Source organism: Salmo trutta, chromosome 4, assembly GCF_901001165.1.
Source record: "Salmo trutta chromosome 4, fSalTru1.1, whole genome shotgun sequence".
NCBI classification, from domain to species: Eukaryota; Metazoa; Chordata; class Actinopteri; order Salmoniformes; family Salmonidae; genus Salmo; species Salmo trutta.
This window is the reverse complement of record NC_042960.1, coordinates 7,586,253-7,608,716: the sequence shown is the minus strand read 5'-3', so window position 1 is coordinate 7,608,716 and position 22,464 is coordinate 7,586,253. Positions and strand designations below refer to the sequence as shown.

Genomic DNA, 22,464 nt, shown 5'->3' with positions numbered 1-22,464 from the left:
GATGCTAGTATGGGCGTTAGAACAGAACCATATGAGAGAAGGGTAGGGGCATTTCCACAGTAACAGAATGATGTTGAGACTCAGATTTGAAGCTTTAAAATGGATGTCAAAGAAAAAACAATGCTTGCAAAGTTAAATAAACCATACGACTCTATGCACAAGGACGACTTTTAACAATGTCCACTGAACATTTTACAAAAACACATTTAGTTGAAAAAACAGCACGTACCGTCATTCTGTTACCAAACTTTGCATCTGCACTGTTCTTCAAGTAAATTTGTTTTTTTTGTAAAATTTTCTGTGTAAATTGTAAAAAGTTGACCTTGTCAGAGAGTTGTATGGTTTGTTTAACTTTGTTTGACAGACATTTTAAAGTCTCAGCATTGTTCTGTTTTCTGTTACCGTGGAATTGCCCCTATACAGCCATCGTTGTCATACTATGTTGGGCATTGTCGAACTACAAAAATCTCTAAAACTGGAAACACTTATCTCCCTCACTAGCTTTAAGCACCAGCTGTCAGAGCAGCTCACAGATTACTGCACCTGTACATAGCCCATCTATAATTTAGCCCAAACAACTACTGCTTCCCCTACTGCATTTATTTATTTATTTTGCTCCTTTGCACCCCGTTATTTCTATTTCTACTTTGCACTTTCTTCCACTGCAAATCTACTATTCCATTGTTAACTTGCTATATTGTATTTACTTCGCCACCATGGCCTTTTTTGCCTTTACCTCCCTTATCTCACCTCATTTGCTCACTTTGTATATAGACTTATTTTTCTACTGTATTATTGACTGTATGTTTGTTTTAATCCATGTGTAACTCTGTGTTGTTGTATGTGTCAAACTGCTTTGCTTTATCTTGGCCAGGTCGCAATTGTAAATGAGAACTTGTTCTCAACATGCCTACCTGGTTAAATAAAGGTGAAACAAAAATAAATAAATAAAATTGTTGTGTATAACCCATTCACACCAAAAACGACGTGATACATTTTTAATAGAGATCCTTATTAAGCTCTTGTTTAACCTTGTGTGTGTCTCTCAAGATGTGGAGTTCAAGGAGGGCGAGACAGAACACTTTGTGGAGGTGCAGATCCTGTATGACGGCCAGAGAGAGATGAGAGAAGCCTTCGTCGTCCACATGAAACCTGATGAGTACATGGTCGCAGAGATGCAGGTAAGACTGAGGGCATGGGATCTCACACACACACACACACACACACACACACACACACACACACACACACACACACACACACACACACACACACACACACACACTTTATTTATTTAACCCTTATTTTACCAGGTCAGTTGACTGAGAACACATTCTCATTTACAGCAACGACCTGGGGAATAGTTACAGGTGAGATGAATGAGCCAATTGGAAACAGGGGATGATTAGGTGACCATGATTGTATGAGGGCCAGATTGGGAGTTTAGCCGTGACACCAGGGTTAACACCCTTACTCTTGCGATAAGTGCCATGGGATCTTAAGTGATCACAGAGAGTCAGGACACTGTTTAACATTCCATCCGAAAGATGGCACCCTACACAGGGCAATGTCCCCAATCACTGCCCTGGGGCATTGGGATCTTCTTTATTTTAGACCAGAGGGAAGAGTGCCTCTTACTGACCCTCCAACACCCCTTCCAGCAGAATGTGGTCTCCCATCCAGGACCAACCCTGCTTAGCTTCAGAGGCAAGCCAGCAGTGAGATGCAGGGTGGTATGCTGCTGACACCCAACTAGGTCACCCACCGAGACACACACACACACACACACACACACACACACACACACACACACACACACACACACACACACACACACACACACACACACACACACACACACACACACACACACACACACACACACACACACACACACACACCATATAAATACCCTCAGCAGGTCTCAGGGCATGAACACACACTTGAACACACAAATAGCCAGGCAGCAGCTGCCACTGTCAGCAGCCCCAGCACCCAAATCACCAGCTATTACAAAAAGACTTCCTGGTTGAGTCCATGCTATGAGAATGCCCCTCAAGTCATCCCACAGAGCAGTACAAACACAGCTATGTGGCATCCCAGGCATGTACTGTACCATACCACTAACCTGACACAAATAATGCTAGAGGTGTACGCTCACTTTAACTCACTTTTCTCCTTTGGTATTACAAATATGCTGTTCTAACACATCCAAGTTTACAATGTAGAACACAATAAAGTGTACTATACCCATGGAATGGTGTTTTGAATCTCTCCCTTTCCTTTCATCAGATGAGTAAGGCAATTGTGTACATCGAGGAGATGGACAGCGTGGCAGACGTCACCTTCCCGGCTGTGCCTACTGTGGTGTCCCTGCTCATGTACGATGACACGGCCCGCGCCAGGGACAACCCTCACCCCTCTACTGGCTACCCCATCGTCTGTGTGACGGTGAGTGGCGGCCACTGGGCCCAGACACACACACGCAGAACGCAACCACCTAGACACACAGACACACACACCTTATATCCAGGTGTTCACCATGTAAAGCTAAGCTAGCGACAAGGTCGGAATACTTTCATCCAGTCCAAAACGGCGAGGCTTCAAACTGAACTTCAAACTTTGTGTTTCATAGTTTCAAAATCTTGTTGTTTAAGTGGTAAATCAATCCGTTTCCCATTGAAATGCTTTCTCCAGTTCTGACTAAATCCTAAACATGAGACCCTTTCACCGGCATAACAAGTGTACACGTGTATTCTCAAATACATATTACAGATATACCATTGTATATAGCCTCGTAAACTTCACTTCACGTGTTGAGCTCGGTTTACAAGACTACTGTGTATATGTGTATGCCATAATCCCACATATATGTGGCCCCTCCCTCACCTGCAGGCCTGCAACCCCAAATACCACGACTTTGACAAGACGGGCTCCATCTGCACGGCGGAGAGCATCAACGACACCCTGACCCAGTACCGCTGGCTGGTCAGCGCCCCCAGCGGGTCGGACGGGGTCACCTCGCCCGTGAGAGAGGTGGACACCAACACCTTCTTCACCAACACTAAGTCCATCACCCTGGACTCCATCTACTTCCAGGCTGGGTCGAGAGTCCAGTGTGCTGCCCGGGCGTTCAATACGAACGGGGATGCTGGTCTGGAGTTGTCCAGCCCCATCATGGTGGTCAGCAAAGAGGAGGGTGAGTAGAGACCGTGGACGACGACGACGACTTCAGAGTTCAGTGACATCAACCTTCATGACTGTTGATGACATCTGTTATATGTCCTTATTAGGACAGAGTTACATAGGCCTTGTGATGGAGAGTTCAAGGATGATTGTCTATCCGACAATAATATGTCTCGTGTGTCTGTGTAGGTCTGTGTCAACCACGTATCCCTGGCACGGTGGGAGCTGAGCCCTTCTCTGCTAAGATCCGCTACACCGGCCCTGACCACCCTGACTTCCCCAACCTCATCAAACTCACTGTCAACATGCCGCACATGGACGGTGAGTAACAGGCTCTGTCATGTCCTTACCTACTGGTCTAGAGTCAGTTTGATTGTTTAGCTAACGATCGATGACAATAGGACTGAGGTAGAAAGAACTGATTCAAGATCAGTTGTCAAGGGTAAAAAGTTACCAGGTCATTAAAAGATTTATAAATGTTGCAATTGATTGATGATGTATTGAAACCGTCTCTCTCTCACCTCTCTTCTCCTCAGGCATGTTACCGGTCATCTCCACGCGGCCCCTGTCCAACTTCGAGCTGACCCTGTCTCCGGACGGCACGCGCGTGGGCAACCACCGCTGCTCCAACCTACTGGACTTCAACGAGATCCAGACGGGCCACGGCTTCATCACCGACGCCACCAAGAACCCTGAGATCATCGGCGAGACGTCGCCCTACCAGTACAGCGCCGACATGCGCTCCGCCAACAGCCTGAGATTCTACAGGAACCTGAATCTGGAGGCTTGTCTGTGGGAGTTTAATAGTTACTACGACATGTCCGAGCTGCTCACCACCTGTGGAGGTTCTATCGGGACGGATGGACAGGTACTGGAGAGAGAGAGAGACATACACACATATGCACTGATGCAAACACACACACACACACACGCTGGCTGTTGTCTCTGTGTATCTCTCGATTACTCAGTCTGCTGTCGTAGTTTTTTCAGTAATCTGTCAAGTTGAAAGTAGACATTTTGAAATGCCCTCTGTGTTAAATTCCCTTGGTGTTAAATTCCCTCTGTGTTAAATTCTCTCTGTGTTAAATTCCCTCTATGTTACCTTTCATGCTTGAAGGCTCTGAAGTGTTCCTATCCTTCTGTTTTTTATACTGTGCTATAAACTGATCCAGGTACAGTTGAAGGTGACCCTGATTATGTATCTCTGTGTTGCTCTTCCTCTAGGTGCTGAACCTGGTCCAGTCCTACGTGACTCTGCGCGTGCCTCTCTATGTGTCCTACGTCTTCCACTCCCCCGTGGCTGTGGGAGGATGGCAGCACTTTGACCTGCAGTCAGAGCTCAAGCTCACCTTTGTGTACGACACCGCCATCTTGTGGCAGGACGGAATCGGCAGCCCGCCGGAGGCTGAGCTACAAGGTACAGCCAATTCGGGGCTCTGTTAGCTATTTTAAGTGCTACAGTGAGGTGGTTGACTTGCTGTATTACTCACTTAATACCTGTATAACTAATAGTCTGCAGGCACATTTGATTCGAATCTCCGAGCTGACTAGTTGAAAAATCTGTCAATGTGCCCTTGAGCAAGGCACTTACCCCTAATTGCTCCTGTAAGTCGCTCTGGATAAGAGTGTCTGCTAAATGACTAAAATGTAAATAATGTCTTATGCATTATTTCCCAGTGAATGATAGAGGTGGACAGTAACCCTGGTTCGATGTAACTGTGTCCCTATAGGATCCATGTACCCCACCAGCATGAGGATCAACGAGGAGGGACGTCTGGTGGTCAACTTCAAGACTGAGGCCCGCTTCAGGGGACAGTTTGTCATGTCCCACCCAGGTATTACACACACACACACACACACACACACACACACACACACACACACACACACACACACACACACACACACACACACACACACACACACACACACACACACACACACCCGATAGGGTGATTGCATAGCTTTCTCTCCTATTGGGTTGCACTGTGACCCAGATCCTGTACCGCTATTAGAATGGACCCGTCTTAGGGCTTGTTCTGCCAAATGTCAACAGGACATTACCCTTTTTCAGTAAGAATAAAAGTACCGTCAACAACGTAAAATGTGTATACCTTACAACGAGGTGCGTTCATCTTTAACTTAGACATACAGTCTACAGTACAACGGCGGTCCTAAGACGTTGTGTTCATGTATGCCCTTGTCAGACACATAAAGCAAAGAAACGCTCAACAGAAATGTATGCGTGAGACTTAAAGAGAGGTTCGACTGTGTGTTTCCAGGAACCACTCTGTCGTCAATGGTGATGTGTGCTGACCTCTCTGGCCTGACCTTCACCCTGGCCCTGATCAGGACTGAGCCCACCTACAACCAGCCCATGCAGCAGTGGAGCTTCGTCTCTGACTTCGCTGTGAGCTGCCATCTTGATCATTGTCTGTCTTATAGGTAGACTCTGCAATATGACGTGGCCACGAGCAGCACCGCAGATATTGCGATGAGCGAGATGCAAGACTTCACTGTAACACACAGCATCTGCGTATGTGCACGGGTTCGCTTCACGCTGTTCGAGCGTGGTAGGTGCAGGACCAAAACAGCTGAGCGCTCTTAGTTGTTGAGGAAATGGACCCACTATGCTGTTTACTTTGTGTACCTACGTCATATCGCTGAGTCTACCTTTAACTTTGTATACTTAGTGTTTGTGCTGAAGCCAACTGGTAGATGGTAATGACAGAAGACTAGCGTTAGCTTTAGCAGCACATACAGTATGGATACCAGACCAGCAGTAACTACCTTAAATGGTTGGTGTGTTTTAAAGTTGTTTTAATGATGTTGTAATGTTGTTGTCTGTAGGTGCGGGACTACTCTGGCACGTACACAGTGAAGATGATCCCCTGCAGTGCCTCTCCCAATGGGGAGTTCAGCATTCCCCCTGTGTGTCACCCACGAGAACCCCTCACCTTCCACATGGACATCCGCTTCCAGCAGGTCAGCACCACCACCACCACTGCATACCCACAGTCTCTGGCAGACTAGCATTCCCAAGATGCTAAAATCAAGAGGAAACTTTGTCATTCACCAATGCTGATTTGTCTTGGTGTTGTATGAGGCTAAAAACAATAGTAGTAGATACTCGCTGATTAAATGCATTGAACCAAAAGTTTACATCTTATCAACTCTCTTGGTGCCTGTGTTTGACCTTTGCCCTCTGACCCACCCCAGGTGAGTGACCCGGTGGCAGCTGAGTTCAGTCTGAACACCCAGATGTTCCTGCTGTCCAAGAGGGAGCTGTGGCTGTCGGACGGATCCATGGGGTTCGGAGAGAGCACCGACACAGCCTTCTCAGAGGGTACTGGACTACTACTGACCACTAGTGGGCACTCTAGGAACCAATAGTCAACATATAGATAGATACACCACTAGTCAACACATAGATACACCACTAGTCAACATATATATAGATACACCACTAGTTAACATATAGATAGATACACCACTAGTCAACATATAGATAGATACAACACTAGTCAACATATAGATAGATACACCACTAGTTAACATATAGATAGATACACCACTAGTCAACATATAGATAGATACACCACTAGTCAACATATAGATAGATACACCACTAGTCAACATATAGATAGATACACCACTAGTCAACATATAGATAGATACACCACTAGTCAACATATAGATAGATACACCACTAGTCAACACAGAGAGATACACCACTAGTCAACACACAGAGATACACCACTAGTCAATATATACATAGATACACCACTAGTCAACATAAAATAGATACACCACTAGTCAACATATACATAGATACACCACTAGTCAACATATAGATAGATACAACACTAGTCAACATATAGATAGATACACCACTAGTCAACATATAGATAGATACAACACTAGTCAACATATAGATAGATACACCACTAGTCAACATATAGATAGATACACCACTAGTCAACATATAGATAGATACAACACTAGTCAACATATAGATAGATACACCACTAGTCAACATATAGATAGATACACCACTAGTCAACATATAGATAGATACACCACTAGTCAACATATAGATAGATACACCACTAGTCAACATATAGATAGATACACCACTAGTCAACATATAGATAGATACACTACTAGTTAACATATAGATAGATACACCACTAGTCAACATATAGATAGATACAACACTAGTCAACATATAGATAGATACACCACTAGTCAACATATAGATAGATACACCACTAGTCAACATATAGATAGATACACCACTAGTCAACATATAGATAGATACACCACTAGTCAACATATAGATAGATACACCACTAGTCAACACAGAGAGATACACCACTAGTCAACACACAGAGATACACCACTAGTCAACATATACATAGATACACCACTAGTCAACATAAAATAGATACACCACTAGTCAACATATACATAGATACACCACTAGTCAACATATAGATAGATACACCACTAGTCAACATATAGATAGATACACCACTAGTCAACATATAGATAGATACACCACTAGTCAACATATAGATAGATACACCACTAGTCAACATATAGATAGATACACCACTAGTCAACATATAGATAGATACACCACTAGTCAACACAGATAGATACACCACTAGTCAACATATACACAGCTATACCCCTAGTCAACATATAGATAGATATACCACTAGTCAACATATAGATAGATACACCACTAGTCAACATATAGATAGATACACCACTAGTCAACATATAGATAGATACACCACTAGTCAACACAGATAGATACACCACTAGTCAACATATACACAGCTATACCCCTAGTCAACATATAGATAGATATACCACTAGTCAACATATAGATAGATACACCACTAGTCAACATATAGATAGATACACCACTAGTCAACACAGAGAGATACACCACTAGTCAACACAGATAGATACACCACTAGTCAACACAGATAGATACACCACTAGTCAACATATAGATAGATACACCACTAGTCAACATATAGATAGATACACCACTAATCAACACAGAGAGATACACCACTAGTCAACACAGATAGATACACCACTAGTCAACATATACATAGATACACCACTAGTCAACATATAGATAGATACACCACTAGTCAACATATATATAGATACACCACTAGTCAACACATAGATAGATACACCACTAGTCAACACATAGATAGATACACCACTAGTGAACATACATGCTCTTTCCATGACACAGACTGACCAGGTGAATCCAGGTGAAAGCTATGATCCCTTATTGATGTCACTTGTTAAATCCACTTCAATCAGTGTAGGTGAAGGGGAGGAGACAGGTTAAAGAAGGATTTTTAAGTCTTGAGACAATTGAGACATGGATTGTGTATGTGTGCCATTCAGAGGGTGAATGGACAAGACAAAAGATTGAAGTGCCTTTGAACGGGGTGTGGTAGTAGGTGCCAGGTGCACCGGTTTGAGCGTGTCAATAACTGCAACTCTGCTGGGTTTTTCACGCTCAACAGTTTGTGTATGAAGAATGGTCCACCACCCAAAGGACATCCAGCCAACTTGACACAACTGTGGGAAGCATTGGAGTCAACATGGGCCAGCATCCCTGTGGAGAGCTTTTGACACCTTTTAGAGTCCATGCCCCGACGAATTGAGGCTGTTCTGAGGGCACAAGGGGGTGCAACTCAATATTAGAAAGGTGTTCCTAATCCTTTGTCCACTCAGTGTATATTATTAGCTGTTTTATCTTATATAACTCACACAGCTTTCTAACTGCTTTCTGAGTTTGAACGTAAAGATCATATTCAACAGTCTAATAACCATTTAATGAAGCTTTCAGTGCTTGTTGAACTGTCACAGAGCAATGGACACCACCCTCCTCTAATCTCTCCCTCCATCCCCCTCCATCTCTCCCTCCATCCCCCTCTCCAGGCTCCTCTATCTACGGCCGTGTGATGGTGGACCCAGTCCAGAACCTGGGTGACTCCTTCTCCTGCAGTATAGAGAAGGTGTTCCTGTGTACAGGAGCTGACGGTTACGTCCCCAAGTACAACCCCACCAACAAGGAGTATGGCTGCCTGGCCGACGCACCTTCACTGCTCTACAGATTCAAGATCCTGGTGCGTACGGCAATCACTTAACACATGATGCCTCCACTCAGGGGGAAATTCCTCTGGAGTTTTGTTATGGTCACTTTGAATGCAGTTTGGTCAGTTTTGCTATATTTATTAATTCATTCATTCACAAGTAATTTCTTGCTTCAACCATCTACAACCATTTGTGTTCTTGACATCTCAGTACATGAGCCATGCTGCTGTTAGGCTGTTGAAATACATTTTACATTTTAGTCATTTAGCAGACGATCTTATCCAGAGCGACTTACAGGAGCTTTTATGGTTAAGTGCCTTGCTCAAGGGCACGTCGACAGATTTTTCACCTAGCCGGCCAGGGTACTCCAATCACTTACCTTTTGATTACTGGCCCAATGCTCTTAACCGCTAAGCTACCTACCTCTAATTCATAGATATTATATACAATATTTCTAAGTTAGGTTCTTTCTCTAATTATTTCAGTGGTCTAACCTGTGTGTGTGTCTTTTCCTCCTCAGGACAAGGCTCAGCCAGAGACACAGGCCACAGCGTTTGGAGATGTGCTGTTTGATGCCACTCTGGCCCTGGACACTCCTGGAGGCCTGCCTCTGGTCAGACAGCCTGGTTCAGACGGATTCGCCCTGTCCTCCTCGCCTCTCTTCCAGGTCAGCTGACACACGCACGCACGCAGGCACACACGCAGAGAGGCTCTCTGATTCTATTCATACCTAATATGGTCTGTAATCTGGATACCAATGGGAAAATAGTCCCTGTATGGTTGAATTAAATCTGTTTTCTGAAATCTGAGTTTGATTACTTGATAATGGCACAAAAAACACAAGAATTTGAAAGACTTCTATTGTTAGAAATCACACACTGAAAGGTATAGGCCAAAGTCTTTATCACAAACCTCAAGCTCCACTGTGTCTGGATGTTCCAGGTGGCTGCAGGTCGGGAGTGGTTCATCCACACCATCTATACCGTCCGTTCCCGAGACAACGCCAACCGTGGCATTGGCAAGCGCAGCCTGGAGTACCACCACAGCCTGTCCTCTGTGGCAGACCCTCAGCCCGACCTCCACCCCTCCTCCCTGGGTCGCTACCGTCGTGCCGCCCCCGCTCCGGACCTGGCCCAGGACATTGGCACTGACAACAACCGGGGAACCAACATCCAGCACATCGCTCTGGACCGCACGGACCGCCTGGTGGTGAGCCAGCGCCAGCCATGGGGGGGACGTGACCGGGCTGGGTCGGACCGCGACTCACCCTTCCTGGAGCGCCCCCTCCTGGAGAGCTCCGGCAGGGAGCCTGTGGACACCTCCACCCTGCCCACGCTGGTAGGCCTGGCCGGGTTGATCCTTCTCACCTGCCTGGTGGCCATGGTGGTTATTCTGCTGGTGCGGCGCAAGAGGAAGAACCAGAAGAAGAGCCAGTTCCCTCCCTACTCTACCTCGTCGTGCTCGGCCTACAGCGGAGGGAGTGGCAACAGCAGAGAGGGCATGATGGGTACTGGGCGCAGCAGCTTGGACAGCTCCGAGGTCTAGGCTCGAGACTAGAGACAGCCCTCCTACCAACACGATCCCCTGTCCCTGTGGCCTTCTGATAAGACATTGACAGTTGTCAACAGTTCCACCCTTTACCACTGCGGTGCTGTCTAATGGCTCTATCCAATCCTTACCGCTGAAGCGTTATAGATTGCGTGATAGAAATGTAAAGGTCATTTCCGATTGAGCCGACATATGCAGCGTTTACCGTGAATAGTCTCCGCTAACTTGGCAACACTGGCTTTAAATTTCAATCGCGCTGTAACACTGAACTTCAGCAATACGGATTGAATAGAGCCCTAACCCTTCCTTCTGCTAGCACTGAAGACAGCACAGCCAATTCTTGGGACAGTTGATGTCAGTTGATGTGTGTTGTGGGCCTATAACCAGAGTATGAATGCATGCATGGCTGGCCAAGCCTGGAGAGAAAGTCATGTGAGGATCCATGAACCCTCAATGTAGTGTTTTCACCCCTTTTCCTGTGGTATTCCTACTGTATTTAACATGGGTTTTAGTCCCCCTCAACAACTCAATTGTCAGAACTCCATTCAGGTGTGCTTTAGTTCATGTGTCAAATATTAGGAGTCCCCAAGGGCTGATGTTGTGGAGAATACCCCTTCCAACTATGCTAACTGCCATAGCTGAACATCCCAATTAAATCTTAAAACAGTAATGGCATCTCCAGAAGGTAAAAGCAACAAAATGTCCCCCTTGATAGTGCAAAGCAGCTTTGAGGAGACTATTCTGTCCTGTTTTTCTTAAGAGAACTAGCCTACCATGGTATTTCTGTTGTCGGTCGTTCAATCCATGTTAACTAATGTTTTTTTGAGTGCGAGATAGAGAGCCGAGTGGATCGAATGTTGTGTCGGTCCGGTCGAGGCTGGCTGTATCAAATGTGGTAAATTTGTGTCTTTTCTAATATTGATTGATGCAGTGCTATGCTTTACAAAGCCCTCAGTAGTCAGCAGGTGTGCCCACTGCAGCAGAACATAGACATGGTGCTATTCAATGGGATTGTGATGTTGTCCATTCAAGTGCGTAAACTATTCATTCAGAATGTTTTTATACATTTTTGTTTCGGTGCGGTTTAAAAAAAAAATCACGTGTATGTGCATATTATTAACTCTTATAAGTCTGTACATACCTGCATGTATAGGATGTTCAAAGTCAAAACAGGGCAATGCAAACAAAAAAAGGTATTAATTACTAAACCCTGGTGCAACTTGAAAAATATGTAAACCCCACATTTGATGCTGTTTATCAACTGAAGAATGTGACTATCTTATGCAAGTGACAGTATAAGTTAATAGGTGCCAATTAGTTAAGGTATAGAAATTTGTCTCCGACCAATTTAGATCAAATTGGTGACTTATCAATTTTGTGATAATTTCAATCAATTGTTTGATGTACTCCAACTTTAACTGCCAAATACAAATGTACTTTTCTGAATGATTTTGGTCCTAGTCTTCACTCAGACTGCTTGTGAACGTCCACTGCCCTTTGTGTGAAAAGCTTTGCACAAATATTCAACATAAGTATATATTTTTTCCCATGAGAATAGACTTATTTTTTAAAAAAAGGGGTAATTTATTAGTGACACGTTCCAAAAATACATTTTCTACAATGTAGGTTGGTAACATAACAGAGTGGGAGTGGGGATACATACAGGTATCGTTACAATCAATGGAATGTGATAACATAACCAACAGACATAAATACATTTCTCGTCACCTCAAGTACTAGTAAAAAAGGGTAGAAAACTAAAACAAACAAAAAAAATATTCAACTAAATCAGCGCAGCTGCAGTATGGCAGTTAGTCCCTACTAGCAGGCCTGTGAATAGAAGGAATACTATAGGGAAAGGGCGATACCTAGTCAGTTGTATAACTGAAATGTGTCTTCCGCATTTAACCCAACCCCTCTGAATCAGAGAGGTGCGGGGGGCTGCCTTAAATCCACACTAAAAACCCAGGTTCCCTCCTGGAATCTTCTAGATAGAACGACACGCTATAGTGAAGAAAAGTTCAGTCCTCTTGGGTTTTATACAGTAAATCATCATCATGTATCACCACGGTAACCCGTACAAAACAAACAGACGCTACGGCTACTATGCTGCTGCCTGCCGCTGCCCTCATTCTGACCATCACCACCTCACAGCTTTAGCTTTTTCCTGCGGCCTCCTCGCTGGTCTGGGGTCCCTTCTCCCTTACGCTTCTGAGCCTGAGGAAGTGTGGGATGAAGAGGAAGACAGAAAAGGAGTGTCAGCTCAAATAATCATTAAAAAATAATAAAATAAATCGGCACTTCATAGAATAACGTCTGCTTACAATGGTATATTGGTTTAGACAAGACTATATAGTGGAAAAGAGCATTGTGTGATATTGTTAGTGTCGTGTGTGTCTTCCTGCACAATGCACAGAGATAGAGGACTGCATGACCAGAGAGTTCAGTGATGGGCAGGAAGTGGAGCGTTGTGATCTTACAGAAGACTGACTCCGTGGTCCTTTCTTCTTCTTCTCTGCCTTCTCTCTCTCCTCCAGCTCCATGTTCTCTCGTTCAATCAGGGTGATCAGGGTGTTGCATCGCCTCTGGAGCTCCTACACACACACACACACACACACACACACACACACACCCATTACTATACAACCACAACTCTTGAAATGTAGAATGTTTTGAATGAATGGTTATCATGTTACTGAAGAAGTAAAGACACATTTCCACCTACAGGTTGTACTCTATTGATTCTACAACAAAGTTGTACTTAATTCCACTGTCGGCCCGGGGCCACTCCACTCACCATGGCGGTCCTGGACTTGAGGAACCAGTCGAAGCGGAACTGGGGCGAGTTACGGATGCACTGGCGCAGCTCGTCGTAGACCGACTCCTTTTCGAAGCCCAGCTTGTGCAGCATGCAAATGAGGAAGCGGTCCTCCTCCTCCGTGTAGTTCTTCCCCTTGTTGGTGCCGTACGAGATCCTCAACTGGTGGAACGGCGCCTTGTAGCGACCAATCTACAACGAGGGAGAGAAAAGATGTCCTTCAGGGTCTATGGTAAGCCTCTGGTAGTAATGATCAGACACCAGCTCCTGACACATTCCTTCAGAAGGGTTGGGAGTGCCCAGAGGTTTTCACAACTGTATCGAGCATCTGATCAAAATAAAAGGTCTTGGCTCCCCAATGTTGTTCATGTTAATGATGACCTCACTGAAATGGCTTACCTTTGTGTCCAGTGCTTTCTTGATGCTGATCCTCCTCTGGATGCGGGCCTCTCCTCTCTCGATCTGAGCCATGATCTTCTCAATGTCCTGCAGCTCGTTGCAGCGCTCCCAGAACACAGCTGTGTGTGTACACACATACACGCGTTTAGATCATAATAAGCTAGATCTCTGTCATACACTTGGGAGTAATGTCCACTAGCTATATAAGAAGTAGATTCAGATACATTTCTGCGATTTAAAAAAAAAAGAGGAAAATGTTTTTTCTTACCGGAATATTCCATGACTTCCTCTGGGGTTTTGCCCTCCACCTCTCTGGCGATGTTCTCGATGTCGTCTCTCCCCCACTTCTCATTGGCTTTGATGAACTGGTTAAAGTCACGCTTGTTCCAGATGGTGAAGCCCTGTGCAGAGATCGATGACAGTTTGTAACGACACTAGCCACAAATGCTAACATTTGTCTCTACTTTGTAGTTGAAGCCATTAAAGAGTATCTCAACTGAACTATATGTAGTTCTATAAGTATGACATGGAGTAGGGCACTATGATGAATGTCTAGAGTGTTTAAGTTGGAGGTCTTGTTTCAGCCAATTACCTGCGAGAGGAGGTTCTCCTTCTCCTCCAGCTCCTCCTCTGATAGGCCCTCGGCCTCGTCAATCTTGGCCTGCTCCTCCTTCTGGTGCTGAGCCGCGTTGGGCAGTTCTGGGTTACGAGGAACCTGGAGAGAAAATGTATATCACATATACACTTAAACACTCAACAGATACATCCCATTCTAAACTAAACCGACTGTTGGGTTGAAACTGCAAAATGGCCACCGTCTGATGGAACATTATCATACTGACGGCATCATAATTGACCACAGAGGAGGCTGGTGACGGGAGGACAGCTCAAGCACATATATACCATTCCAGCCATTACTATGAGCCCAGCCCATCCCATTTAAGTGGCGCCTGCCATCACTGATGTACCACCAGTTACACTAGTAACAGTACATGTTGTATACCTTGTAGCCGATAGTCTTCCTGTAGAATAGGATCTCTTTCTCCAGCAGTTCAAACAGCCTTGGGGGGAAGAACTGGAAGTCCTGCACATTGGGCTGCTTAGGTGGACGAGGAGCCTGGAAGAGGAGAACTGCAGTTTAAGTCATGGAGAAAGATGGTCTGGAAGAGGAGGACAGGAGTTTTAGTCATGGAGAAAGATGGTCTGGAAGAGGAGGACAGGAGTTTTAGTCATGGAGAAAAATGGTCTGGAAGAGGAGGACAGGAGTTTTAGTCATGGAGAAAGATGGTCTGGAAGAGGAGGACAGGAGTTTTAGTCATGGAGAAAGATGGTCTGGAAGAGGAGGACAGGAGTTTTAGTCATGGAGAAAGATGGTCTGGAAGAGGAGGACAGGAGTTTCAGTCATGGAGAAAGATGGTCTGGAAGAGGAGGACAGGAGTTTCAGTACTGGAGAAAGATGGTCTGGAAGAGGACAGGAGTTTCAGTCATGGAGAAAGATGGTCTGGAAGAGGAGGACAGGAGTTTCAGTCATGGAGAAAGATGGTCTGGAAGAGGAGGACAGGAGTTTCAGTCATGGAGAAAGATGGTCTGGAAGAGGAGGACAGGAGTTTTAGTTATGGAGAAAGATGGTCTGGAAGAGGAGGACAGGAGTTTTAGTCATGGAGAAAGATGGTCTGGAAGAGGACAAGAGTTTTAGTCATGGAGAAAGATGGTCTGGAAGAGGACAGGAGTTTTAGTCATGGAGAAAGATGGTCTGGAAGAGGAGGACAGGAGTTTTAGTCATGGAGAAAGATGGTCTGATTCATTCCACACAGCTATCCCAGTGGCATGCGTATACATAGCCAGAGGCCGACGGTAGCGAGGCTTACCTTGGGTGCTTTGGGCTCGCTGACACGCAGGGCCTCTCTGAAGTAGGCATCCACGGCGTAGTTGGCCTTCCTCTCTCTCTTGGGTGGCTCGATCCAGTTGGTGACCACCTTCTTCTTCTCCCTGTAGTCCTCTCCTTCGAAGGTGTACACACTGTTGTCGGACTCCATGGTGAAGTTCCTCAGGGAGCTCTCGCCCATGGTGTTCATCTTCTCCTTCAACTCCATGGTCTGTCAGATACAAACACACAGCAAAGCGTTAGCATCTAGCAACACATTGCTAATGTGTTGGCCTCTAGATATCAACCCACATATAGCAATGCTAATGCTATCACATATTATATAAATGATCTGAGTGCAGATAAATGCTAACGCTAGGCCCAATGCTAGCGCTAGGCCCTTGTCCGTCTGTGTTCTGACCTTCTTCTCGCCTCGCTCCAGGATCTCGTCGATGTCATCGTCGGTGATGTCGCTCTCCTTGGAGGCGAAGACGTGCGTGGCGCCGTGCCGGATGATAGACAGCATCTCGTCCTTCCCCAGCTTGTTGGCGTTGGGATCCACTAGCCTTCCTGCAGAACAGACACAGTAGACACAGACAAGTCAGCCAGTTGCATTACCAAGACATTTACTTCAATAGTGTAGGTTTGAAACTGGGAAGAGGAGATCCAAAATGGCCACCGGTGCAGTACCTTGCTGGATGACAATGGAGTCCAGTTGGAGCTTCATCTCGGCCCGCTCCACGATCCTCTCCTCTACTGTGTTTTCCGTGATGAAACGGAACACGCGGACCTGCTTCTTTTGACCAATCCTGTGAGCTCGGTCCTGAGAAGAAAAGTTAAATGAACCAATCAGGTAAGTGTCTAACAGTTAGCAGGTAGAAGCATCTTGATAAATTAAGTTACTGGTGAGAGATTCTATTGTTGTGATATGATTCAAACTAGGGGGAAATTGACCATGTTAAATCCGTATGGCAAATTCTAATTAAAGTAATAGTAAAATGTCATATAAAAGACTGATTAATTAGTCCACTAACGTGAGTCAATGAAAGGTACTGACCATGGCCTGCAGGTCGACCTGAGGGTTCCAGTCTGAGTCGTAGAGGATGACCACGTCAGCTGTGGCCAGGTTAATACCCAGCCCTCCGGCCCTGGTGCTCAACATGAAGATGAACTTAGGGCTGTTCTCCTCATTGTACGCGTTGATGGAGATCTAGAGGAACAAGGGAACATGGGAAATGTAGTGTTAAATGAAGCGTGCTAAAACTGCAACGAGTTAAATTATTTGTATTTACAAGCCATTTATTAGCCTGGTCCCTGTGTGTGCTGCCCTGCCAACTCCTATGGTCAATGTCACACCAAGGCAGCACAAACAGATCTGGGAACCAGGGTAATAATCCACTGCCGTTAATGAGATCCAGGAGTGGGAGTCATAGTCGTACCTGTCTCTCCTCGTGGGGCGTCTGTCCGTCCAGGCGACAGTAGCCGAAGTTGCGCCACATGCAGTAGTCCTCCAAGATGTCCAGCATCCTGGTCATCTGGCTGAAGATCAGCACACGGGAGCCTGGGAGAGGGAGGGGAGTTCAAAATGGCCGCCAATCACTCATCCACCATGCCTACATTGCTGCAACTTTAGCATAGTAGTTTGAATCACAAAAAGTCTGAAATAGCCTTTACACTACACTGTCTCCATATCACTTTAGAGTTGAAAGGGCCACAGAGCCATCAAACAGGCCATAAAAATACCAATTTTGTAACTGGTCTTAGAGCCTTTCGCCCACCCACCCTGAGCCTTCATCTTGGGCAGCAGCTTGTCAAGGACGGCCATCTTGCCGCTGTTGACGGCCAGGTGCAGGTCGGTGGTGTAAGGCGGGCCGGGCTCGGCCCCGTCAAACAGGTACGGGTGGTTGCAGCACTTCCTCAGCTGCATCAAGACGTTGAGCAGACGCATCTTGTCCATCTTCCCTGCAGAGTTCAGGATGTCTATGTCCTTCATCAGAATCTTGGTGTACCTGAGGAGAGACGGGACAGTGTTTTCAATACACATAGTGTACAGGGTTGAAGAATTAGTTTGGCAGGGAAAGGGCACACGTTGACTGTGTGGGCTACTCACCATTCTCTCTGCATCTTACTCAGTCCCACGTACATCTTGATCTCTTTCTTAGGCAGCAGAGACTTCTCCACCTCATTTTTGATACGACGCAGCAGGAAAGGACGCAGTACCTACACACACACACACAGAGAGAGAGAACAACCAATAAATGGTAAGGCCCCATAACACTATTTGATAAAAACTTACATGGTTACATGTTTAGTTCATTAGGATCCCCATTAGCTGTTGAACATGTAGCAGCTACTCTTCCTTGGTCCACAAAAAACAGTTATAGACAAGAACAACATAAGATGTTATTACATTCAAATTGAAAGTAATACATTGTCAAGGCACCAAGAGACAAAAATACTATTTACTCACTATTCATATATACACAGTACATATTCACGTATACAGTACAGTTAAATGTAAGGAAGTGTTTCAGATACTTACAGTGTGAAGACGTTCCACCAACTTCTGATCCCCCAGGCAGTTGTTGGTGTCAAACCACGAGTCAAAGTCCTTCGAGAGAAAAATAAAAAGTTACATCAATCCATATTTTCGGGGCCCTTTAAATATTGTTATTTTCACTAAGTGTTACTAAGCGTTATTCCTAAACTGTAGTATTAATGTAGGGTAATTGTCTGGGTGTTCAACAACTTATTCCCCTCGTGTACATTAAAGTTCATCCTATTTTATCTGCCTCTTACCTCTGAGGAGTTGAAGACGTCTGGCAGCAGGAAGTTGAGCAGGGCCCAGAGCTCGTGGAGGTTGTTCTGCAGCGGGGTGCCGGTTAGCAGCAGACGGTTGGTGGTCTTGAATTCACGCACTATCTCAGACAGCTACAGCACAAACATACACAGGTAAGACAAACCATCTAAGAGTCTTTTGTGAGTTGAGCCCATTGACGTTTTGTTAGTGTATATACACATTTTAAATCACATATTTACATTTGATCAAATATGTATACAGTGTGTGTGCGTGTCAACTTTAGAAGCTCCCTAACCTTTGACTTCTCGTTCTTGATCCTGTGGGCCTCGTCGATGACCAGGTACCTCCAGTTAAACTTCTTGAACACGGCCTTCTCTATGATGAGCATCTCGTAAGAGGTGACACACACATCCCACTCCCCTGGCAGCAGCACATCTCTAATCAGGGCATTCTGGGGGGAAAAAAAAGAGGGTGAAGATACAGGGTTATAGGTGGGGCACAAGACCAAAGCCCCAGCAACATCACCAGTCTAACGCGCTGCAACTGCTGTAGTACAAGTTATTGAAAAATGACTGACTTGCATTGGTTTGCATTATGCAGAATATCCATTACGTTGCAGGAAATCTACGTGTTACGTTTTCATTTGCAGACGGAGATAGTGATTAACTGACTATTTCCATGACAACATTTCTTCCCATGTGGAACATTGGAAAACACATAAGCCTCAACACTGTCCCACAGTCACCACCCAATGCTTTCCAGTTGATCTACAGCAATCAACATGCCGTTTCATTTTACATCAGAGAATTCATGTGGTCTGCTGCTGCTCATAGCTCACCCTCTGCTCTCGGTCTCCGATGAGGCAGACTGCTTTGAGGGAGGGGACCCAACGTTTGAACTCGTTCATCCAGTTGTACAGGGTGGACTTGGGCACCAGCACCATGTGGGGCCCGGGGATGCTCCTGTAGTGCTTCATGTACCCCAGCAGAGAGATGGTCTGCAGGGTCTTACCCAAACCCTGAAGGACAACAAGCAAGGTGAGAGTATATATAAAAATTAACTATAATTTGAATACCGATTTTAGCATGAATGGGTTTTTGGATGCTGTTATTGCTGTAGTCCAGGAGTAATCTTCATGAGTATCTCTCTCACACACACAAACAGCTAGTGATCAAGAGATATGCATGTAGAACTACCGGAATACCAAAAAGGTAATATTTTTCACTTTAGTTTGAACAAGAACCTACCATTTCATCAGCAAGGATCCCGTTGATTCCGTTCTCGTACAGAGAGATGAGCCAGTTCAGACCACGGACCTGGTAGTCTCTCATTGTACCCCCTTTTACAACTGTTGGGAGATAGATACAGCACAACATACTCAGTAGTGCACAAGTTTGACATACTTTCCATTCAAATATGGACTATAGTAGTCCCGGTCAGGACTTTGCTACATTAAAGATGCACTATGCAGAAGCCATTTCCTGGTTGCAAAAATTCTAATAGTTCACCTAATTTCAGTCTGTGACAAAACAAGCAAGTTTAGTGTAGAGAATCTTTGTACCATCTAAACCGCTGTGAAATGTATTTTCCATAACTAAAACATTTTGTATTTTCAGGTGTTTGAAGCTGGTGTACAAAACCGAAAGTAAAAGATGCACAACTTAACCATGGATAGCATAGAAAATGAGTACCTAGAACAGATCTACCGCATCCTAGACTTGCTTTCAATGAAAAACGACAGATCTATAACACGCATTTCTATGTGAATTTGGTCAGGTCGCCCAAGAAGTTACATATTGTAGCTTTAGTAAGTAAAACCATGTGACTGCTTACAGGAGGGAGATTCGTCGAAGCGGGTGCAGACGTTGGTGGTCTTGCTGCTTTCGCTCAGCAGCTCTTCATCCTCTTCCTGCTCTGTGCGACGATGACGGTTACTGTCAAAGAGAGAAAGGGGTACCCGCAATTCATCAGAGACAGCATATCAAATGCCCCACACGTACACCCAATGTACTCCCACGGAAGACTGACAAATCATCAAGTTGTTCTGCGTGTTGTGTTGTATACTCACTCCCCAACCGAGAGGAGATTCTGTTTCTCGTCCTTCTTGACACGAGGGCGCCCTGGCTTCATCTTGAGCGGGGAGGTGGGGGTCTTCTGGGCCGCAGGTTGGATGAAATGGGCAAACACCTCTGTCTGCTTCAGTAGGTACTCAAATCTGTTGGTCCGGTCTGATGCCTACACACAGAAAAGCAGTGAAACTTTGTGAGCAACAAATTACATATTAAAACTGTAAATGAACATCTAGCAGTGTGCCATTACCACTTTCTCCTCATAGGCTGGCGCTGTAGATGAAGAAGGGTCCTCATCTTGGGCATCCTGTCCGGCTTCAGAAGACTCCTCCTTGCTGGCCTCTGACGCATCATCCTTTTCCTGGAAAAGAGGAATGTAAACACCACTTTCAAAACAACTGGGAAGTCAGAAATCTCAGACTTCCGACCTAAGTGCCTTCAAGACATTGTTTTTTTTTCGAGTTCCCCAAAAATATTTTGAAAGGTCATCTAACTCGGAAACTTGGGCATCTTTCTAGAGCAGTGTTTCCCAACCCTGGTCCTCGAGTACCCCCAACAGTACACCTTTTTATTGTAACCCTGGACAAGCATACCTGGTTCAACTTGTCAACAAGCCCTCAATGAGTTGAATGAGGTGTGTTTGTCAAGGGGCTACAACAACGAATCTGTTGGGGGTACTCGAGGACCAGTTTCGGGAAAAACTGCCCTAGAACTCCGACTTTCGAACATGAAGATCACTGACGTCACAACTTGACTGGGACTTCCCTGTTGTCTTAATGTGAGATAAGCTGCACTAGTATAAAGAGGATCGAATGCAGCGTCAAACAGATGTAAACAACTGCTACAATTGTATAGAAACCCTTGATGCGTATTAAAATAAAGTGTATTAGCTGTAACGTTAGCTAGCATAGTTAGCTGAGTGTTTATGAAACAGGCTAGCTGCTAGCTCTACTATACAGTACTGCGAAACACACTCTCCGGGAAGATGGGTCGGGGCTGTCGACTAACGTTAGCTAACGACGCAAATGCTAGCTAGCTAAACAACTCGAGCTAGCAAAGACAAAGTTTGAGATGGCTCGATTTGGAAGTCACAAAGGACATATGGTTGATTTTAGCATAATCTAAAACTTGTTGAGCCATTTTTTCAAGTGATGGGCTCAGAATTTGTATTATTATTATTTTGTTCAGGCTCACCTCCACTCCTCCGGTTTCTTCAAGTTCAACTGCTTGCTCTTCCCGCAGCTCCACGCCGTTTCCAGTCTCGGACATTGCTACCGAATTTCTTCCTCGATTTAAACCGATCGTCTGTTTATTCGATTACTTCGTCCGCCTATAAATGGCAGCTATGGTTTTCAAAAACTTTCTTTCAGAAAATACGCTGCTATAGCCCTACTGTTTATTATGAAAGAGATTGACTGGCTACAAGTGATTCATTCACTAGCTTCCTTTCCCCGCTACCCGCGTTCACAAAGGTTCCGCTTTGTCTCGCGAGACTTTGGTAGCGTGGCTGCGTGTTTTCCCCCCCCAAAATGCAAAAACGGCACAAATGTACTGATTTATAATCCATCTGCTACTCTACCAGTCTAAATGCTATGCCTATCCAATGGCTATGAGCTCAGTTAGTGCGTAAAAGAAGTCAGTG

General features: G+C 45.2%; 2 protein-coding genes across 2 annotated transcripts in view; one reads left to right on the top strand and one right to left on the bottom strand.

Annotated features, from left to right (window-relative positions):
• Positions 1 to 12,318, top strand: part of LOC115191782 (FRAS1-related extracellular matrix protein 2-like) — a 51,104-nt gene extending 38,786 nt beyond the window's left edge. Inside the window, exons 12-24 of the mRNA XM_029749707.1 lie at positions 1,051 to 1,181; positions 2,293 to 2,451; positions 2,896 to 3,199; positions 3,376 to 3,507; positions 3,723 to 4,054; positions 4,411 to 4,603; positions 4,917 to 5,021; positions 5,469 to 5,596; positions 6,037 to 6,171; positions 6,406 to 6,532; positions 9,169 to 9,356; positions 9,845 to 9,991; positions 10,267 to 12,318. Of these exons, the coding sequence (XP_029605567.1) occupies positions 1,051 to 1,181; positions 2,293 to 2,451; positions 2,896 to 3,199; positions 3,376 to 3,507; positions 3,723 to 4,054; positions 4,411 to 4,603; positions 4,917 to 5,021; positions 5,469 to 5,596; positions 6,037 to 6,171; positions 6,406 to 6,532; positions 9,169 to 9,356; positions 9,845 to 9,991; positions 10,267 to 10,869 (2,684 nt within the window). The 3' untranslated portion in view covers positions 10,870 to 12,318. The remainder of the gene's footprint in view (positions 1 to 1,050; positions 1,182 to 2,292; positions 2,452 to 2,895; positions 3,200 to 3,375; positions 3,508 to 3,722; positions 4,055 to 4,410; positions 4,604 to 4,916; positions 5,022 to 5,468; positions 5,597 to 6,036; positions 6,172 to 6,405; positions 6,533 to 9,168; positions 9,357 to 9,844; positions 9,992 to 10,266) is intronic.
• A 114-nt stretch (positions 12,319 to 12,432) lies between these two features.
• On the bottom strand, positions 12,433 to 22,290 carry LOC115191783 (SWI/SNF-related matrix-associated actin-dependent regulator of chromatin subfamily A member 5). Its single transcript, XM_029749708.1, has 23 exons — positions 22,017 to 22,290; positions 21,073 to 21,183; positions 20,822 to 20,988; positions 20,587 to 20,687; positions 20,001 to 20,101; positions 19,592 to 19,771; positions 19,049 to 19,204; positions 18,753 to 18,884; positions 18,496 to 18,564; positions 18,064 to 18,173; positions 17,736 to 17,962; positions 17,393 to 17,514; positions 17,011 to 17,163; positions 16,644 to 16,776; positions 16,375 to 16,523; positions 15,958 to 16,185; positions 15,093 to 15,206; positions 14,682 to 14,804; positions 14,358 to 14,490; positions 14,090 to 14,208; positions 13,670 to 13,882; positions 13,353 to 13,466; positions 12,433 to 13,089 (listed from the first exon to the last, which is right to left on the bottom strand). Exons 1-23 carry the CDS (start codon positions 22,089 to 22,091, stop codon positions 13,021 to 13,023), a joined length of 3,099 nt encoding a protein of 1,032 aa, XP_029605568.1. The 5' UTR covers positions 22,092 to 22,290; the 3' UTR covers positions 12,433 to 13,020.
• Between the last annotated feature and the right edge of the window lie 174 nt (positions 22,291 to 22,464).